The following is a 17,471-nucleotide window of genomic DNA, read 5'->3' as shown; positions in this document are numbered from 1 at the left end:
TTTAAAGAGAATGCCGAAAAATCAGGTGGTGAGACAGAAGTGTGGAAGAAACTCGAGCCATTCTGATTTTGTGGTCTGTACAGCTTGCTAAATTTGAGCTTAATTTGCAAAATATTTTGGATGAAAATGACTTCAGGAATTGTGTTTAATAGGTACCTCAGCTACCATGCAATGTGACACTGTTAGCAGCTCTTTTAAATTTTGGGTTAAAAGAGAGGTCACGCTCTAAAGAATAAATGGGGTTTGGTGTTGAGGAATTGAATAAAGACTTTTGTAATCTTTAGTTTTATTTATTTATTATTATTATAATCTTTTGTAATCTTTAGTTAGCTGTTTAATATGTTGAAACACATATCATTAATTCTACGTAGTGATGCCTCTGCCTTTACAATTAGAAGGAGAACTTTTTTTTTTTTTTTTTGGAGATAATTACAATATGTGGTTAATCCCGCAACTCGAATATTTTTCCCCTTGGACCCCCAAACACTTTGTATATGGAGAGGTGCCAATTCAACTTCAAGGTCTTTGACCAATTAGGAGGAGAGCCTGAAATCAATTAAAAAAGAAAAAAGAAAAAAAAAAGGGGATTTGAGAGTGTTAATGCACTAATGATACCTACATTGTGACTATTATTATTATTTTTATTATCATCAATTTTTTTTAGTAAGTAAAAAAGAGGATCTTCCTTGTGAATCCTACTACCATTATTAGATTAAAAATGATTTTTTAAAATAATTTAATAGTATAAGAACGAAAATTTTAAACATAATTATCTTAATAAAAAATAGAAGACTTACTAGACTATAGTACACTACTAAATTATAGTAATCTTAAGATATATATATATATATATATATATACATACTATTAATAACATGATTCTTGGTTTGGTTTTTAACTTTTTACATACTAAAATATCCTTATACAAATTCCTAAACTTTCTAAAATACCTTTATCATTTAGTTAAATAATTTTAAATTTAAAAACAAAAACTGGTTAAAAGAGTATTTTATTTTTCCTAAGTTTTAGGTTTTTTCCTTTATCTTCTCCATTCAACCTAAAATTTAAGACAATATCTCTATTCCATTTTTAAACATTATTTCATGTTACCATATCTCTTTGTTAAACACACACACACACACACAAAAGGTTATTTATAGGTGAAACTACGATGTTGGTATCTCAAGTTTACCCTATGTGCGTAATTGGTCCCTCAAGTTTGAAGCGAGCATAACCCTCAAATTTTAAAACTAAGTTGAATTGATCATTTTACTAACTCTATTAATGGTGTTACTTATGTGGCTAACGAAATGACTTAGCATTTTTTTTAATGACGTAACAAGTTTTTAATTAAACAAATACAAACTAAATTTACATAGAAGAAACAATATTCACAGCTAGTACCAAATTAAAAAAAAAAAAAAAAAAAAAATTCTACCAATTGTAAAAACCCACATAAAAAGGAGAGAGAGAGAAGAAACCAAGCACTGACCCACCGCCAGTGGAGACCCATGCCCTAGCCGTCGGCAGCAACAGTCGAAGCCCAAAACCAAAATTTAAAAAAAAAAAAAAATCCAAAAACCCAATTCACAATTCTCAAAATCAAAACCAAAAAGTTCATCCTAACATTACTTAGAGGCCGTTGGAGTTGCCGAGCTGTAACAAACTCTTTTTGCCAAGCAACGAACCGAGCTCTCTGCGTTGAATCCGCCGAAATGCGAAGCAATGAGGGTCTTTGAGATTCCTCAAGCTTAGCAAAGAAAGCTAAACCCAATTGACCATGTCTTAGACAGTGACGAGCTTTTTTGGGGTTTACTCTAGGACATGAAATGCCACCAAACCCAATACTATAATAGCAAGATGAGCTTAATGCCATCAATAACTCAAACGAAAACAGAGTATTACTAAAATATAGCCCTTAGATTTGAGCTTGAGATATTGAATAATACTTATTTGTGAATGGATGAGCCTTATGTGTGTTACTGTAAATTTAGATAAATATTACAAACTACGTTGTCTATGCAGTGAGAGTCACGTGATTTAGGGTCTGTTTGGATACAACTTATTTTTGCTGAAACTGAAAACATTGTAGCAAAATAATTTTTTAATGTATGAATAGTGTCGTGGGACCCGTGAACAGTGCACTTTGTCTCTTGCACAGTGAATCCATGTGATGTTACTGTTCACTCACTGGGGAAAAAAAAAAAAAAATGACAAAAAATGCAAATGTGTATCCAAACCCTCACTTAGTGACAAAAAAAAAAAAAAAATTATCTAAAATTAAAACGAAATTTTTTTCATTCATTATGGGAGAAAAAAAAAAAAAAAGCTACATCATTAAAAAAAGGGCCAAATCATTATTCTGTTAGCCACATAAGGAACACTATTAACGGCAATTAGTAAAATAACAAATATAACTCAGTTTTAAAACTTGAGGGACTAATTGTGCTCACTTCAAACTTGAGGGACCAATTGCACACATAGGGTAAACTTGAGGGACCAATATTGTAGCTTTGCCTTATTTATATATTACTTTTAAATATTATAACAATAAACAAAACAAAAACAAAAAAAGAAAAAAGAAAATTATTTTGTGTACTATTAATAACAGGATTCTCTATTTGAGTTTCATCATTTTGCATATTGTAAGGACGCGTTTCGTGGCGGACCGTAACAGTGTCGGGTTCGCACGTGAAAAGGCCCCTAACAATATCATTTGTAGAGCGTGGGTTTGGAAGGCTAGGCCTTGGTTGATAGGCGGTGGGTTTTTCACGGTGTTCGTACCAGTTTAAGTTTTCCTACACCCCTGGAGTCTTTCTCCTGGAGGTGGGCTGGGAGGCTCAGGTTTCTGGCCATTTTTCCCAACCCCCCCTCTTGGCGCACCTTCCTTTTTATTATATAGTCCGTCTTGGCTGATCCTGACCCTCCACTTGTAGGTCAGGCAGGAGCTTGTTTCTGTATCCATCCCATCAGCTGTCCTGTCTAACTTTCTATTAGTTGCATGGACCGACGTTCGCACCGCCCAAACGTCTTTTCTCATTAACCAGCTCTGGGTATTGGCAGGTGCATTTACTGAAGGGGGTCGGCCGCACTTTCCCTGGTCCGAGTTCACACCCTGCTTCCCTATGGGCCTCATTCCGTTCACATCCCTTTGAGGGGCCTGTTTGGGGATTGCCTACACCAAGGTGTTGGTCTTCCTGTTGAAGCTATGGAATGCCGAGGACAGGGTAATTCTCAGCCGTTCCCCTTGCTACCTCGGCCACTGAGCATTTGTCTTCGGCAAGGTACCTCCTCGGCACGGGCCCTGGGCCCAGATAGAGTTTGGGCCGGACTGCAGAACTCTCGGACCCACACATATTAAAATATCCTCACACCAATTCTTAAATTCTCTAAAATATTTCTATCTTTTAGTTGAATAATTTTAAATTAAAAAAAACAAATTGATTAAAAGTGTAATTTACTATTTTTAAAAAAGTTCCTAAGTTTTAGGCAAAGAACCTAAAAATTAAGACACTATCTTTTTTCTTTTTTTTAAAGAAAAAGTTAAGTAAAATTTTATTAGGACCCTATCGATATCTCATTTTTAAATATTATTTTACTAAACCCTAAATAAAAATAGTTTTATTGTACTCGAAAAACACATATGATGAGTCTTATATATATATATATATATATATAAAGTATGAGAAGGATTTTTTTTTTTTTTTTGATGAAAGAGAAGGAAAATTTTAAATATGATTATCTTAATGAAAAAAAGTAGATTATACTACTAAATTATAAAAATCTTTATATATATATATATATATATATGGATTGAGTTCAAGTTACACTTAGTGTAACTCTAAGTAATGTTACACCACCCAATAACTTGTTATTAAATTAATATTTTGAAAATCCAACCGTTAAATTACATTTTCTATATGTTCTTAACATGCATGCCAATTTTCATATCAATCGGATGTTGTTTACCATTTGATCTATAAACTCATCTTTTATGCATTATTTTAAACTACAAAAATTTGAATTTTAACAATTGATTGATAACATGACTATTAATTTTTTATCATCTCGAAGTTTTGTAAGCATGAATAATACACGAAGATAATATAATCTAACGGTGGATTTGTCAATATTCGCATCCAATTAAAAATTATTGAGTGCTATAACATTGCTTAAAGTTACATCAGATGTAACTTTAACCTAACCCTATATATATATATATATATATAAGCATTGGCAAGTAAAAAGTAAATTAAAATAAAAGGAACGCAATATGGTAAATCACACGAACATCTTTGTCGATGGATTTTGTGCTCTCATGCATTCTAGCATGTAGTAGTAGTGAATGGTCTTACAGCCTTTCCTTGCAAAAGTCTTGTGACCTCCCAGGCGTGGTGAGGCCAGTGTAGGTACCCCTGTTTTCTTCAGTGAAAAACAGAGTGGGTGGGAAATAAAATGGCGAATGAGCTAGAGGCTCTTTGGAGTAAGTTAACGTTCACATAAGAGGAGGGAGAAGGCATAGAGCTAGGCAGTGATAGCATGAAGGTGGCGAGAGAAATAGGGAAAAATTGTTTGGTCATGAAGATTTTAACGCAGCGTACCATCAGCTTAGAAGCTCTACAAAAACACTTGAAAATGCTATGGAAGCCTAATAAGGGACTACGGGTCTCCGAAATAGGAGAGGAAATGTATTTGGTAGAATTTGGTGACGACAGAGATAAAAAGAGGATCTTCGAGATGTGCCCTTGGAGCTACGAGAAGCAATTAATACTACTACAAGATTTTGAAGGTGAGTGAGTTCCTAAGGAGATTACCATCAAATGGACTCTGTTCTAGGTGCAAATTTATAACCTCCCCCTGAAGAGTATGACTCGAGAATCAGGCATGGAGATCGAAGCAAAGCTATGGAGGGTACTGGATGTCAACGTGCCTGAAAAGGGAGCACATTGAGGCAAGTTCTTGCAAGCAAGGATACAAATCGACGTAAAGAAAAAACTGATAAGAGGGAAAAGAGTTATGATTGAAGGAGGGGAGAGCAGGTGAGTTTTTTTCAAGTACGAGAGATTACCAAACTTTTGCTACAAATGTGGGAGGTTAGACCACGGGGAAAAGGATTGCTTAGAAATAACAAATCTGATGAATGGAGAAGGGGAGGGATGTATGCAGTATGGAGCATGGCTGAGGGGCGAGCTGAGCAGGAGGGGAGGAAGGGAACAAGTCAAAATAGGTGAAGAAGTCATGCCGGAGATTAGGCCGGAGCCGTGTATGGCATGGAAACTCTCCGATGTAGGGACAGGCTGGAATTAGGTGAGAATCACGTGAACAAGTAGAATCTTTGCCAGGGAGTGGGGCATAGTGACAAGACAGATAGACTTGGGGCAGCAAACCAGGAAAGTGAAACCTTTCATGGTGAGGGCAAAGTCAATTTGCCACAAGAAAAAGAGAACGTGAGTTTAACTCAAAACAAAAAGGATTCTTTGTTGGACTCACTACCCACAGCAGACCTAAAAAGAGGCATTCATCGGGAGAAATCAAAAACAGAGGAGGGATCAGGGATGGGTGAAGAAAGGCTGAACATGATGGAAATTTGTGGGGAAATGGGCCCAAAGGAAAATGATGCAAAGGCTTAGGCCGAAGGTAACTCAACCCATTGGCAATGAGTTTTATAAAAGAAAAAGGTTGGGTGGCTGAACCCTTGGGCCCCAATAGTGGGCATTGGAAGTGTTTGGCAAGGACAAATAATAAACAAAGCCCAAATGTCAAGACCAGCCTAGATAACAAAAAGAGAAAGGGCTCTGTTCCTTTACAGGAGCTTGATCCCAACGCGTTGAGCACCAAACGAAAAAAGGGGCTGAACAAAGAAGAGAATGAAGCAGATGGTTATGAGAGTATGGTTGGCGATGAGGCGATGGCTGCTACGCAGCACCGTCGAGCCAAATGAGTGTGCTATCTTGGAATTGTTGAGGGTTGGGGTCTCCTTCGGCAATTTGTACACTCACTGAAGAGGTGAAAGGCAAAAACCTCGTGGTGGTGTTCCTGGTAGAGACAAAAGTGACCACAGATGGAATGAAGGGCTTTCAACACAAATTGGGTTTTACTCGAGGAATCATTGTTCCGAGTGATGGGAAAAGCGGTGGCTTAGCGCTGCTTTGGCAAGAAGGGATAGATATAAGATTCAAGAGCTGCTCACACTCTCACATAGATGTAGTGGTTCACGGCAAAGGCAAGGGAGGTCCATGGAGGATTACGGGTTTTTATGGACATCCTGACACGAGCAAAAGGCAAAGTTCATGGCAGCTTCTCGATGCTCTGAATGCTCAATTTGTAATGCTGTGGGTGATATGTGGGGATTTCAATGAAATTTCGCACCAGGATGAAAATTCGGGATGGAAGGAGCGTGATGCAAATCAAATTAAGGAGTTCAGAAAGGTATTGAGCAGGTGTGGCTTATTTGATTTGGGTTTTGTGGGTCAGAGATTTACTTGGTGTAATGGACAGTTTGGGGAGCAACGCACTTTGCTACGCTTGGACAGAATGGTAGCTAATGAGGCTTGGGTTCAAATCTTCCCTGAGGCAAAGGTTCATCATATTTCGATGTCGGCTTCGGATCACTATCTTTTGGCAATGTTTCTTAATAGGAATCAGCCCCACAAATGGAGTAAAAGAAGGTTCTTTTTTGAAGCAATGTGGGTGAGATTGGAGGAGTGCAAGGAGGTAATTGAGTCGGCTTGGGATCCGTATGTAGAGGACTCGATTCGACCTATTCAGTAACGACTAGAGAGATGTCAAACTGAACTCAAGTGCTGGAATGAAAGAAAATTCGACAATGTGTATAAAATCCTAAAACAAAAACAAGACAAATTGCAACTCTTAGAATCTCTCAATTTACTCCATGAAACAGTTGAGGAAATTCAAGCTATCCGAAAAGAGATTAATGAGCTTTATACTAAGGAAGAAGTTATGTGGCAATAGAGGTCTCGAGTGCTTTGGCTGCAAAACGGAGACAAAAACACGAAGTTTTTCCATGCTATTGCTAGCCAAAGACAAAGGAAAAATAGAATGGGGGAGTTTGATGGATGGGGGGGTGTATGGCATGAAGAGCAAGGGGCAATAGAGAAGCTAATCCTTGAGTACTTCTTTACAATCTTTAGCTCAGATCAACCATTGGGTTTTGATGCAAGTATGGAAGCAATGGACAAGAGAGTGACCCCCGAAATGAACGAAGAGCTGATTAAAGAATTCAAAGCAGTTGAAGTATGTTGAGCGCTCCAACAAATGCATCCAACAAAATCACCCGGGCCTGACGATATGTCCCCAATCTTCTACCAAAAATATTGGGATGTTATAGGACCTAGTGTATCAAACTATGTACTATAGGTTCTTAACTCAGGGGTGATGCCAAAGGGAATAAATGATACATATATATGCTTGATCCCAAAAACCAAAAATCCCTAGAAGATAACTGAATACCGTCCAATCAACCTATGCAATGTAATTTATAAGTTAATATCGAAGGTCCTGGCGAATAGGCTGAAAAAAAATTCTGAATGCAATGATTACCGAAGCATAAAATGCTTTTGTGCCGGGGAGGCTTATAACAGATAATGTGATGGTGGCCTTTGAAACCATGCACTCTATTGCCAAAAAGAGAAAAGGGAAGGAAGGGCTAATGGCCATCAAATTGGATATGAGTAGAGCCTATGACCGAGTTGAATGGGCTTACCTTGAGTCAATGATGCGTAAGTTGGGGTTTAATGAAAAGTGGATCTCTTTGATCATGATGTATGTAACAACGGTGTCCTACTTGGTACTCATTAATGGGGAACCAAAGGGTAACATTATTCCTTCGAGAGGCTTACGCCAAGGGGATCCTATATCCTCATATTTGTTTGTATTGTGCGCCGAGGGGTTGTCAGCAATGATTAGACAAAAGGAAGCCGTGGGATTAATTAAGAGGATGGCAGTAAGTAGACAAGCACCGTTGATCTCGCACTTGTTTTTTGCGGACGATAGCTTCCTTTTTTGTAGAGCAACCATAGAGGAATGCAAGCAAGTGGCCTTGGTGTTAGATACCTATGAGAAAGAGTTAGGGTAGAAGCTCAATAGGGATAAAACTTCATTGTTTTTCAGCAAGAACACAAGTGGGGAAATCCAGAGTTTTGTGAAGGAAACGTTCGGGGCCCAAATTGTCCAACAACATGAGAGATATTTGGGGCTACCACCAATGGTTGGGAGGGGTAAAAAGAAGGCTTTTAACTGCATTAAAGATCAAGTGGGCAGGAAAATAGCGGATTGGAAAGGAAAGTTGCTGTCTAATGTCGGAAGGGAAATACTCATAAAAGCAGTTGCATAGGCTACACCAACTTACACTATGAATTTTTTTAAGCTCCCTGACTCTTTGTGCTTGGAAATAAACTCTATGCTTGGTGGGTTTTGGTGGGGAAAGAAAAAGAAGGAAAGGAAGATTGCCTGGGTATCTTGGAAGAATTTATGCAAACCGAAGGTAGACGGAGGTATGGGATTTCAGGATTTAAAAGCTTGCAACCTTGCACTCCTAGCAAAGCAAGGATGGCGGATATTGCAAAATCCAACCTCCTTAGTTCACAGAGTGCTCAAAGCGAAGTACTTTGCCAAATCTTCTTTTATGGAAGCTCAGGTAGGGAAAAACCCCTTTTACATTTGGAGAAGTTTGTTGGCTACCAGACCAATGGTGCAGAAAGGGGCAAGGTGGTGTGTGGGTGATGGTAGAAGCATCAAAATTTAGGATGACAGGTGGCTGCCCTTCACGGAGTTTGGTAGAGTGGTCTCCCATGACCATCACTAGAAGCAAATGAGAAAGTGGAAGGTCTGATTGTACAGGATAGAGCTGAATGGAACGTTGAAAGGGTGAGGAGCATCTTCCTTCCCCATGAAGCCGAGGTTGTCTTAAGCATCCTAATCAACCCCATGAACCTGAGGGACTTACAGGTATGGGCTAAGACTGCAAATGGTATTTTCACGGTCAAGAGTGCCTATAAAGTCGCAGTCAAGAGTGCCTATAAAGTCGCAATCAAGTACCTCTCGGACACAAATGAGGGTGATGCTAGTCCATACTGCTCTGACAACTCCAAAATGGCAGCAATATGGAAGATGATATGGAACTTAAGGTGCCCAAATAAAATCAAGCATTTCATGTGGCGTGCTTGCAAGAATGTTCTCCCTACGAAACAGTACCTAATGCATTGCAAAGTCTTGCTGGAGGATAGGTGTGATTTATGTGAGGAAAGTGAATCTTCAGGCCACATCTTGTGGGGGTGTCACATTGCAAGGGAAGCTTGGAATGAAACAAGTCTCAAGCCTGACAGTCCAAGCCAATCTCTAAAGGAGTTCATTGATGTTGTCTGGTTGTTGATGGAGACACTAGGAGAGAAAAATTGGGAGGAGTTTGCTATCATGGCTTGGCTTTTGTGGAATAATAGGAACTGTGTAAGGCACAGAGGCAGCTACAAAAGTGGGAAGTCCATTGCTTAGGAAGCTAGAAAATATGAGACAATGGTGCATGACTCCTTACCAACCCAAGGCAATGCCGCTCTAACTACCTCTCGGACAAAGTGTTGGGTTCCTCCCCTCCCTGGTAAGTACAAAGTTAACATAGATGCTGTTGTGTTTAAGGAACAAGGCTGCTGTGGGGTTGGTGTTGTAATTAGGAACGATAAAGGGCAACTGATGGGTGCCATGAGCAAACAGGTTGAATTTCCGTGGCGGGCTCTAGAGGCAAAAGCTAAAGCAGTTGAGATAGGAGTTTGTCTGACTTGGGATTTGGGACTGAAGGACATAGAGGTGGAAGGGGATTCTTTGCTAGTTGCTCAAGCACTTAAAGGCTCAACACCACCTACCTTACCTATTCTAAAGATTGTGGAAGGAGTGAAGAGGTACCTTAGGAATTTCAGCTCCTGGACAGTTGCGCACACAAGAAGAACTAACAATGTAGCCGTTCACTTGCTAGCTAAATCTGCTAGGAATGTATCTGATTGTGTAATATGGGTTGAGGACACTCCTCCCATTATTGAAACTCAAATCTTGAAAGATGTAATTTCAATGGACATTGGTCTGAATTATTGAAAACCAATCAGGTTTACAATTTAAAATTAAAAAAAAAAAAAAAAAAACTACTTTCTAAAACCAAAACCAAAACAAAAAAGATGAAGATGCCACGATAAGGTGCACATTTCAAAAGATCTTTGTGCTAGCACTCAGTAACATCGGCATTAGATTGTCAGCCAGGCATTAGGTCCAATGCCCATTACCTTTCACACTCAAAGAGAAAAAAACTACAATAATAAAGTCAGCATTGAGCATCTATTAAAGTCATGACTCGTGAGGGAACACAATTGTGAACTTTTTTGAGAAGGCAATTGTCAACTAATTTAACGTCACTTTATTTTCCTTCAATTTAGACTAATAGCCTGCTGGGTCTGCCATTCTAATCCAGTAAAATTTAGGTATAGTATTTAGGTGTTAGTTTTTCGATTTTTCTCTTAAAAATTAGCCATATGGTTGTACTTAACTAAAAATACATTTTTATCTCATGAGAAAAAAGTCACATGGCTGAATCTTAAAAAAAGAACCTAAAAAATAGCATCTAAATGCTATTCCTAAGTTTTTTCCATCCTAATTTAACACTTATTGTTTATTCTTAATAAGTAAAGGTGTAATAATTTGAAGACTAAAATATTATTTTAGTCCTTAAATTTTATCAAAAATTTATTTTTCATTTATAAATTTTGAAAAATTATTTTTTATATTTAAATTATTAAAAATTTCGATTTTCGTCTTATTATTGACAAAAGTTTTTTTTTAATCTCTATTTAAAAAAAATATATATTTTTCATTTGAAAACTATTGACAAAAGTTTTTTTTTTTAATCTCTATTTTTGACTCAATGGTCAATAATATTGAAAAAAACTTTTTTATAAAGTTCAAGGATAAATAAAGATCTTTTTAAAGTTTAGGAAAAAAAAATATTTGGTAAAATTTAGGAACCTCAATAATATTTTACCTTAATTTTAATAACATGCACACTAATTTATAAAAAGAAATAGTAGTGGTAGATCTAAATAAAAACTAGTAAAAATTGAACACAATAATAATTTATAAAAAATATTGTAAACTAGTTTATGGTCTGTGATTTGTAATTGTAACATTATTTTAATCTAAATAGCATTTCTCTTTTTCGCGTGGAAGAATAATCTTTCTTATTCAATAGTATTAAAAATTACTCAATTTATATAATCTCGTGCAAACATAATTATTGTTTAACGCAGTTATGATTTGTTATGACCCTTTATTATTACTAGCATGTAGTCCGTGCTTACGCACGGAAATATTAACAATTGTGATGATAAGATGTTTATCTTAGTAAATTCAATTTCTACATTGAGCATTATGAATGGAAGTAACTTAACACCAATATTTAAAAATCAAATTGGACACATAGCACAAAATTAAACTACAATTAGAAATTAATTTGATTCAATTTGAATTCTAAAATTGAACTTCAACTTAATATAATATATATGATTATATTTTTGTCACTTTTAACAAATTAACAAAATCTTAATCCAGACACACTAAAAACTGTTAAAAAATAAAAACTAATCATTGAGTTTGGAATCTTCTTAGAGGCGCCAATGAAGCGCTAATGTATGAGAGTGTGAAGCAAGGAAGAGTGGGATTGAACATTGTGTTTGAACCCGGCCTTGCTCTAAAAAATTCGTAAGGACGAGGAGAGGGCAGTGTGTGGATCTAATTGGTAGAGGTTGAGAGAGGAGGAGACATGGGATGAAGATATGGAATTAGGAGGAGATGATGTTTTGCTTTTATAGTCTTTCTCGTTGGACTCCTTGGTTCTGGTTGTGGGATTAGAAGAGCTCCAGACTCTATTGAGATCACCCATAAAAGTGTGCAGGTGAGATGTTCTTGCTTAGGCCAATGAGTATTATTATTGTGGTTTTCTTGGCTTCCGTGTTAAATGTTAATGCATCATTTACTTGGGCACAAAAATTAGAAAATTTAGATAAGATACATGACACAAAATTGGAGTCCAATTTATAATCTCCATGAAAGTGTGCAGGTAAGATGTTTTTGCTTAGGCCAATGAGCATTATTATTGTGGTTTTATTGGCTTCCGTGTTAAATATTAATGCATCATTTATTTGGGCACAAAAATTAGAAAATTTAGATAAGATACATGACACAAAATTGAAGTCAAATTTATAATCTAATTAAATTTTTTTTTGAGTTTTGGTTAGGACAAGTGGTGCAAAATTGAGAATCCAATTAAAATCTAATTGGATTTTCTCTTTGCTTCACCTATTATTATATATATAGATTATGAGCATAAACCATGCCAGTCTATTCAGAAAAAACAAAACAAAAAACCATGCCACTCTGTGATGAAGGTTGTTCAAAGCTGTGACGGTCCAAAGCACATCAGCCATTCCATGTGTCATAAACAGCATCTGTGACAATGAAATCGTCAAATATCAGTGACATAATGACAGCTTCTTTTTTTCGTTGTTAATCACCACGTGTAGCTATCTTTATCGTCAACGTCGGTAAGGGTCTATCACACTGTCAAAGTTATTATCCCGTGTTTACCAAAAAAGTTATTATCCCGTTTGTCGCTTTCTGCGATTTAAATAATTAAAAATCCCCAATCTTTTATATTAAATTACACCAACGCCACAACCCACAATATTTTATATTAGCATTTCTTTTTAATCAAAAAAATTTATTTCCATATTAATAAATTGGAGTGCGGTTGAAGTGAATAGATATAATTCTATTCTTTGTAAGGCTAGTTCAGTGATTCAAACCTCACTTTTTTCCTTTGGCACTCATCTACAACATACTTGATACTTATATAAAAAAAAGAAATACATAAATAAAATATGAGATTTTTTTTCTTGAGATTTTTTTTCTTGATAAGTAAAAAAAGCTCTGATTAGGCTAAAATATAACAAATTTTTTTTTTTCATGAGAAGTAAAAGCAAAAGGTCATGAATTGTAGTTGAGATTAAATCATACATGTAAAAAATATATATGTATGATTTAATCTCTACAATTCTCATGAAGGTATGCCAACTCTTTATTTCCAAACAATGCCATTGAGAAGAATGAGCAGTGTGAACTCCAACAATCATTTCTCAATGTCTTATTTTTACTTTCCACTTGATGCCCGAAATGTAGATGTACAAATCTCCACCAATATTAGATGAAAGTTGTAGTATCACTAGTGCTCCTTGGTAAATTACGCATCCATTTATTTATATATATAACTGTAAGGGCGGTTTTTGGGGCCCAGGCCCAGGCCCAGCAAGCAGGCGATTCTGGCCTAAAAAACCCTCAACAATGAATTTGTAGAGAGTGGGTCACAGAACTAGGTTTTGATAGAGTAAAATGTAATTAGTAAGCCATGCAACAATTTGGACGTGGGGATATTTCATTAAGTTTCATAGGATAACAGTCCTTGGGGCTGTATGAGTGCTTCTTATGCTCAGTTTACAGAATTCCTTTCTCTCTTTCTCTCTTCCTTCTTTTTCCTCTCCATCTCTCGATCCCCTAGTCATGGGGATTTTCTTCTCTTATATAGCATCCTTCAATTGATAATGACCTTACACTTGTTAACCATCCAGGCCTCTACTTGAGTGCCTGTCCCATAGGACATCCCCCCTCTTTTCCTATGAGTTGCACTGGCCAAGATAATACTATTCTCCTGTCATCTCTACATTAATGCGGCTGGAAAAGTAGCTTCCTTGCATTTAATGCGGCAGTTGTGGTTGCCCCCTGAACGTCTAGCATTTTCCTTCTATTTGGGACGATTTCTCATCGTGTACAGGGTGTGCGTTGGGCTCCCATTTGGTTCGTCCGAGAAGACACTCCTCCTCGGACGCCCCTTAAACAAGCCCGGCCCAACATGATTGGGCTGAAAGTCTTCCGGCCATGTCTTCACTTCTTGCTATGGCTGGGCTCCGCATGGGTCCCAAGGCCCACTGTTGACTGATGAATTTTACCCCCACAATAACTATTCCACTCACACTCCAAAAATTCCAATGACTAATAATGTGATAGAAAAAATTTGAAATTATCGAATTTTTAACATATTATTAAAGTCTATTGACCTCTAGTGTCTATATAGTAACTTCATGTCTCTCATTGGTTTTTCTTTGAATTGAAATAACCTTAAGTTATTATTATTATTATTATTATTATTATTATTATTATGGAAATGACCTTAAGTTATTTATTATGGAAATAACCTTAAGTTTTGATGGTGCTATATCCTATTATATGGTTATTATTTCTGTTTTGACAAAGCCTTCCATATTTAGACACTATGACACGTTTCTCAAAAAAAAAAAAAAAAAAAAAAAAAAAAAAAAAACACTGACACATCTTGAATCCTAGAGTGTAGATTGGCGTTTGCACTTTGCACCGGACCTAAGCGTCATAAACATTATTCTGGAAGGAGACTCACAAGTAATTATACATGCTCTAACCAACTCTAAGCCAGCCCCTTTACCTATTCAACAGGTGATTGTTGGGGCCAAAGCTTGGAAGCACCGCTTTAGGAACTAGTAGATTCTTTTTGCTCGCAGAGAATGTAACAAAATAACTCATGACACATCTAATGGCTAGATATGTCAAAGTCAAAGATATTTCTAAATGTGTCTCAAAAAAAAAAAAAATGCACGACTGAAGGATACTCACCCTATCAATATCATTGCCTCTCAAGTTCAGATTTTTGGGTTTACACCTTGTTTAATGAAATTCCAAAAAACCTTTCTATGAAAAAATAATAATAATAAATAGTAAATAACAATGTTGTTAGTTTGCCTACTTAAAATTGTCAGCTTTCCTTTTTTGGGTGTACCATTCCTCTATGACAATATATATAATTTTTTGGGTGTACCATTCCTCTATGACAATATATATAATAGGATTTTATTAATGTGTGCCTTAAGGGTACACATTAATTTTTATTTTTAGAAATTTTTTTTTTGAAAACTGAAAAAATAATGTCAGTTTTTTCAATTTTGGAGAAAATATTTCCAAAAATAGAAATTTTAATGTGTACCTTAAGGACATACGTTAACCGGACCCTATATAATAATCTTAATTCTATCGTAAATTTTGTTAGTAAACAAAAAAGTTTTTATTTTTTATTTTATATATATAATAATTATTATGTTAATTGAAAAATTAGCTGTCTATGTCTCAAATCAAATCCCAAAAAGTGGAGCTAAGGATAGGGCTTGTCTCGTAGTTTCTTCGAAATGCAAGGTCACACTTATTTCCTCTCTCATATTAGTTATTAATTTAACAACACATCACCTTAAACTCAACCGAAACTTCTTTGCTCCCTCACCACCACTCACCGAGCGAGCGAGCGAGCGAGAGAGAGAGAGAGAGTCTGAGAACTAGAAACAAAAAAAAAAAAAAAAGAGAGAATATAACTTTTTTTTTTTTTTTTCCTTTCTACAAATTAACATGTGCCCAACGAAGCAAAAGCATCGTACCAGCTCCGGAGCCCGAACCTCCCGATCCAACGATTCCATCTCCACCAATACCACCACCACTACGACAATGGCGGGGTGGATATCCGAAGCGATCAACGGTGGATCCCTCCGCCACGTGGACCTCCACACAGGAACAAACGGCTGGGCTTCACCGCCAGGCGACCTCTTCTCTCTCCGCTCCAAAAACTACCTCACCAAAAGAACCAAATCGCCTTCCGGCGACTACCTACTCGCGCCGGCCGGAATGGACTGGCTCAAATCGAGTACCAAGCTCGACAACGTACTCGCCCGCCCGGACAACCGTGTAGCTAACGCGCTCCGCAAGGCTCAGTCCCAAGGCAAATCGTTGAAATCGTTCATACTCGCCGTGAATCTCCAAATTCCAGGTAAGGACCACCACAACGCTGTCTTCTACTTCGCCACAGAGGAGCCTATACCCTTCGGCTCGCTCCTCCACCGGTTCGTCCACGGCGACGATGCGTTCCGGAACCAGCGGTTCAAGATCGTGAACCGGATCGTCAAAGGCCCGTGGATCGTTAAAAAAACGGTTGGAAGCTACAGCGCGTGCTTGTTAGGGAAGGCGCTGACGTGTAACTACCACAGAGGAGCCAATTACTTAGAGATCGACGTCGATATCGGAAGCTCCGCCATAGCCAACGCCATTCTTCACCTCGCATTGGGGTACGTGACGAGCGTAACGATCGACATGGGGTTTGTGGTGGAGGGGCAAGCGGAGGATGAGTTGCCGGAGAGGCTTTTCGGGGCCGTTAGGGTTTGCCAGATGGAAATGTCGTCATCTACGGTCGTCGATGCTGTTCACGCGCCGCCAAATTCGCGTGGGCTGGGTTTTGCTAAGGTGAATCACCATAAATCCGAAAATCTTGATGATGATGATAATAAGTAATAACGATGATCGTTAATGAGGAAGAAAATGAAATATATATATTATTTTTTATGGGGATTATTTACTTTAGTTGTGTCGAGGTTTTTTTTTTTGGGGGGGGGGAAATGTAACGAGGATCATGTAATTTTTAGTCCCCTTTTTAATGGGGATTGGTGGATGATGTAGATGTAAATGGCAACAAAACAAATAACATTGCTTTGATTTCCTCTTCTTTCTTTCTCTCTTTCTGGAGTTTTTATTGGATATTAATTATAAAAGTCTAATTGTTGGATGACTTTTTTTTTTAGATATTTTTTTTATAATTATGTTTTTATCATTCATGTAAACTTATTTTTTAATATATAAATAAATTTATTTTTTATACGTAATTTTAAACGGTAAAACCTGAACTTTAAACACTCAAACAACGATATAACAATTAATTTTTTATCTTGCTTTTACAAATATGAAGAATATGATAATAATGATATGTAATTTAATAATTAGATTTCCTAAATTCACATTTAATAAAAAAATAAACAACGAGTTTGAATAGTATTTTACTTTGGTCTATTCTTGTTTACATGGATTTCATCATTTTTAATAGAATATGTTGTGAAGCTGGTCCGTGTGTCTCTAATTTTGTTGTATTAGAAAATGAGGGTTATGATTTTTTTTTTTTTTTGAGAGAGTTTTAACTTATACGTTTACTCTTGACGATAGCTTTTCATTATCAAATTAAGACACCAATCAATTTTTGGTCTAAGTAGAAATTAAACTTCAGATATTTTATACAACCATCAAAGATTTACCAATTGAGTTAAGTGAAACCATATAAGAGCTATGATTATGATTATGATTATTGAGAATAGTGGGAATACATGAGGAATTAGCTAAAAAGAATTGGTGATTGTGTGTGGTGGTCGGTTGTTCGGTGTGGTTGGTTATTTCATTTTTGTTTAGCAATGCACTTTTGGCTCTTTTTTTAGCCGTCTTTTTCTTTTAATGGAGGAATTGATTAATAAGTA

General features: G+C 36.7%; 1 protein-coding gene across 1 annotated transcript; it reads left to right on the top strand.

Moving 5' to 3' along the window:
- The first annotated feature begins 15,453 nt into the window (after nucleotides 1-15,453).
- LOC115977810 (protein ENHANCED DISEASE RESISTANCE 2-like) lies at nucleotides 15,454-16,690 on the top strand. The gene has a single exon (XM_031099839.1). It carries the CDS (start codon nucleotides 15,532-15,534, stop codon nucleotides 16,462-16,464), a length of 933 nt encoding a protein of 310 aa, XP_030955699.1. The 5' UTR covers nucleotides 15,454-15,531; the 3' UTR covers nucleotides 16,465-16,690.
- The last annotated feature ends 781 nt before the right edge of the window (nucleotides 16,691-17,471 follow it).

The sequence above is a fragment of the Quercus lobata genome, chromosome 2 (assembly GCF_001633185.2).
Source record: "Quercus lobata isolate SW786 chromosome 2, ValleyOak3.0 Primary Assembly, whole genome shotgun sequence".
NCBI lineage: Eukaryota > Viridiplantae > Streptophyta > Magnoliopsida > Fagales > Fagaceae > Quercus > Quercus lobata.
This window is presented reverse-complemented; position numbering and strand designations above follow the sequence as displayed.

Bases quoted from the DNA above. Each gene is read 5' to 3' on its own strand.
- LOC115977810 (XM_031099839.1), top strand. From the start codon at position 15,532: ATGTGCCCAACGAAGCAAAAGCATCGTACCAGCTCCGGAGCCCGAACC.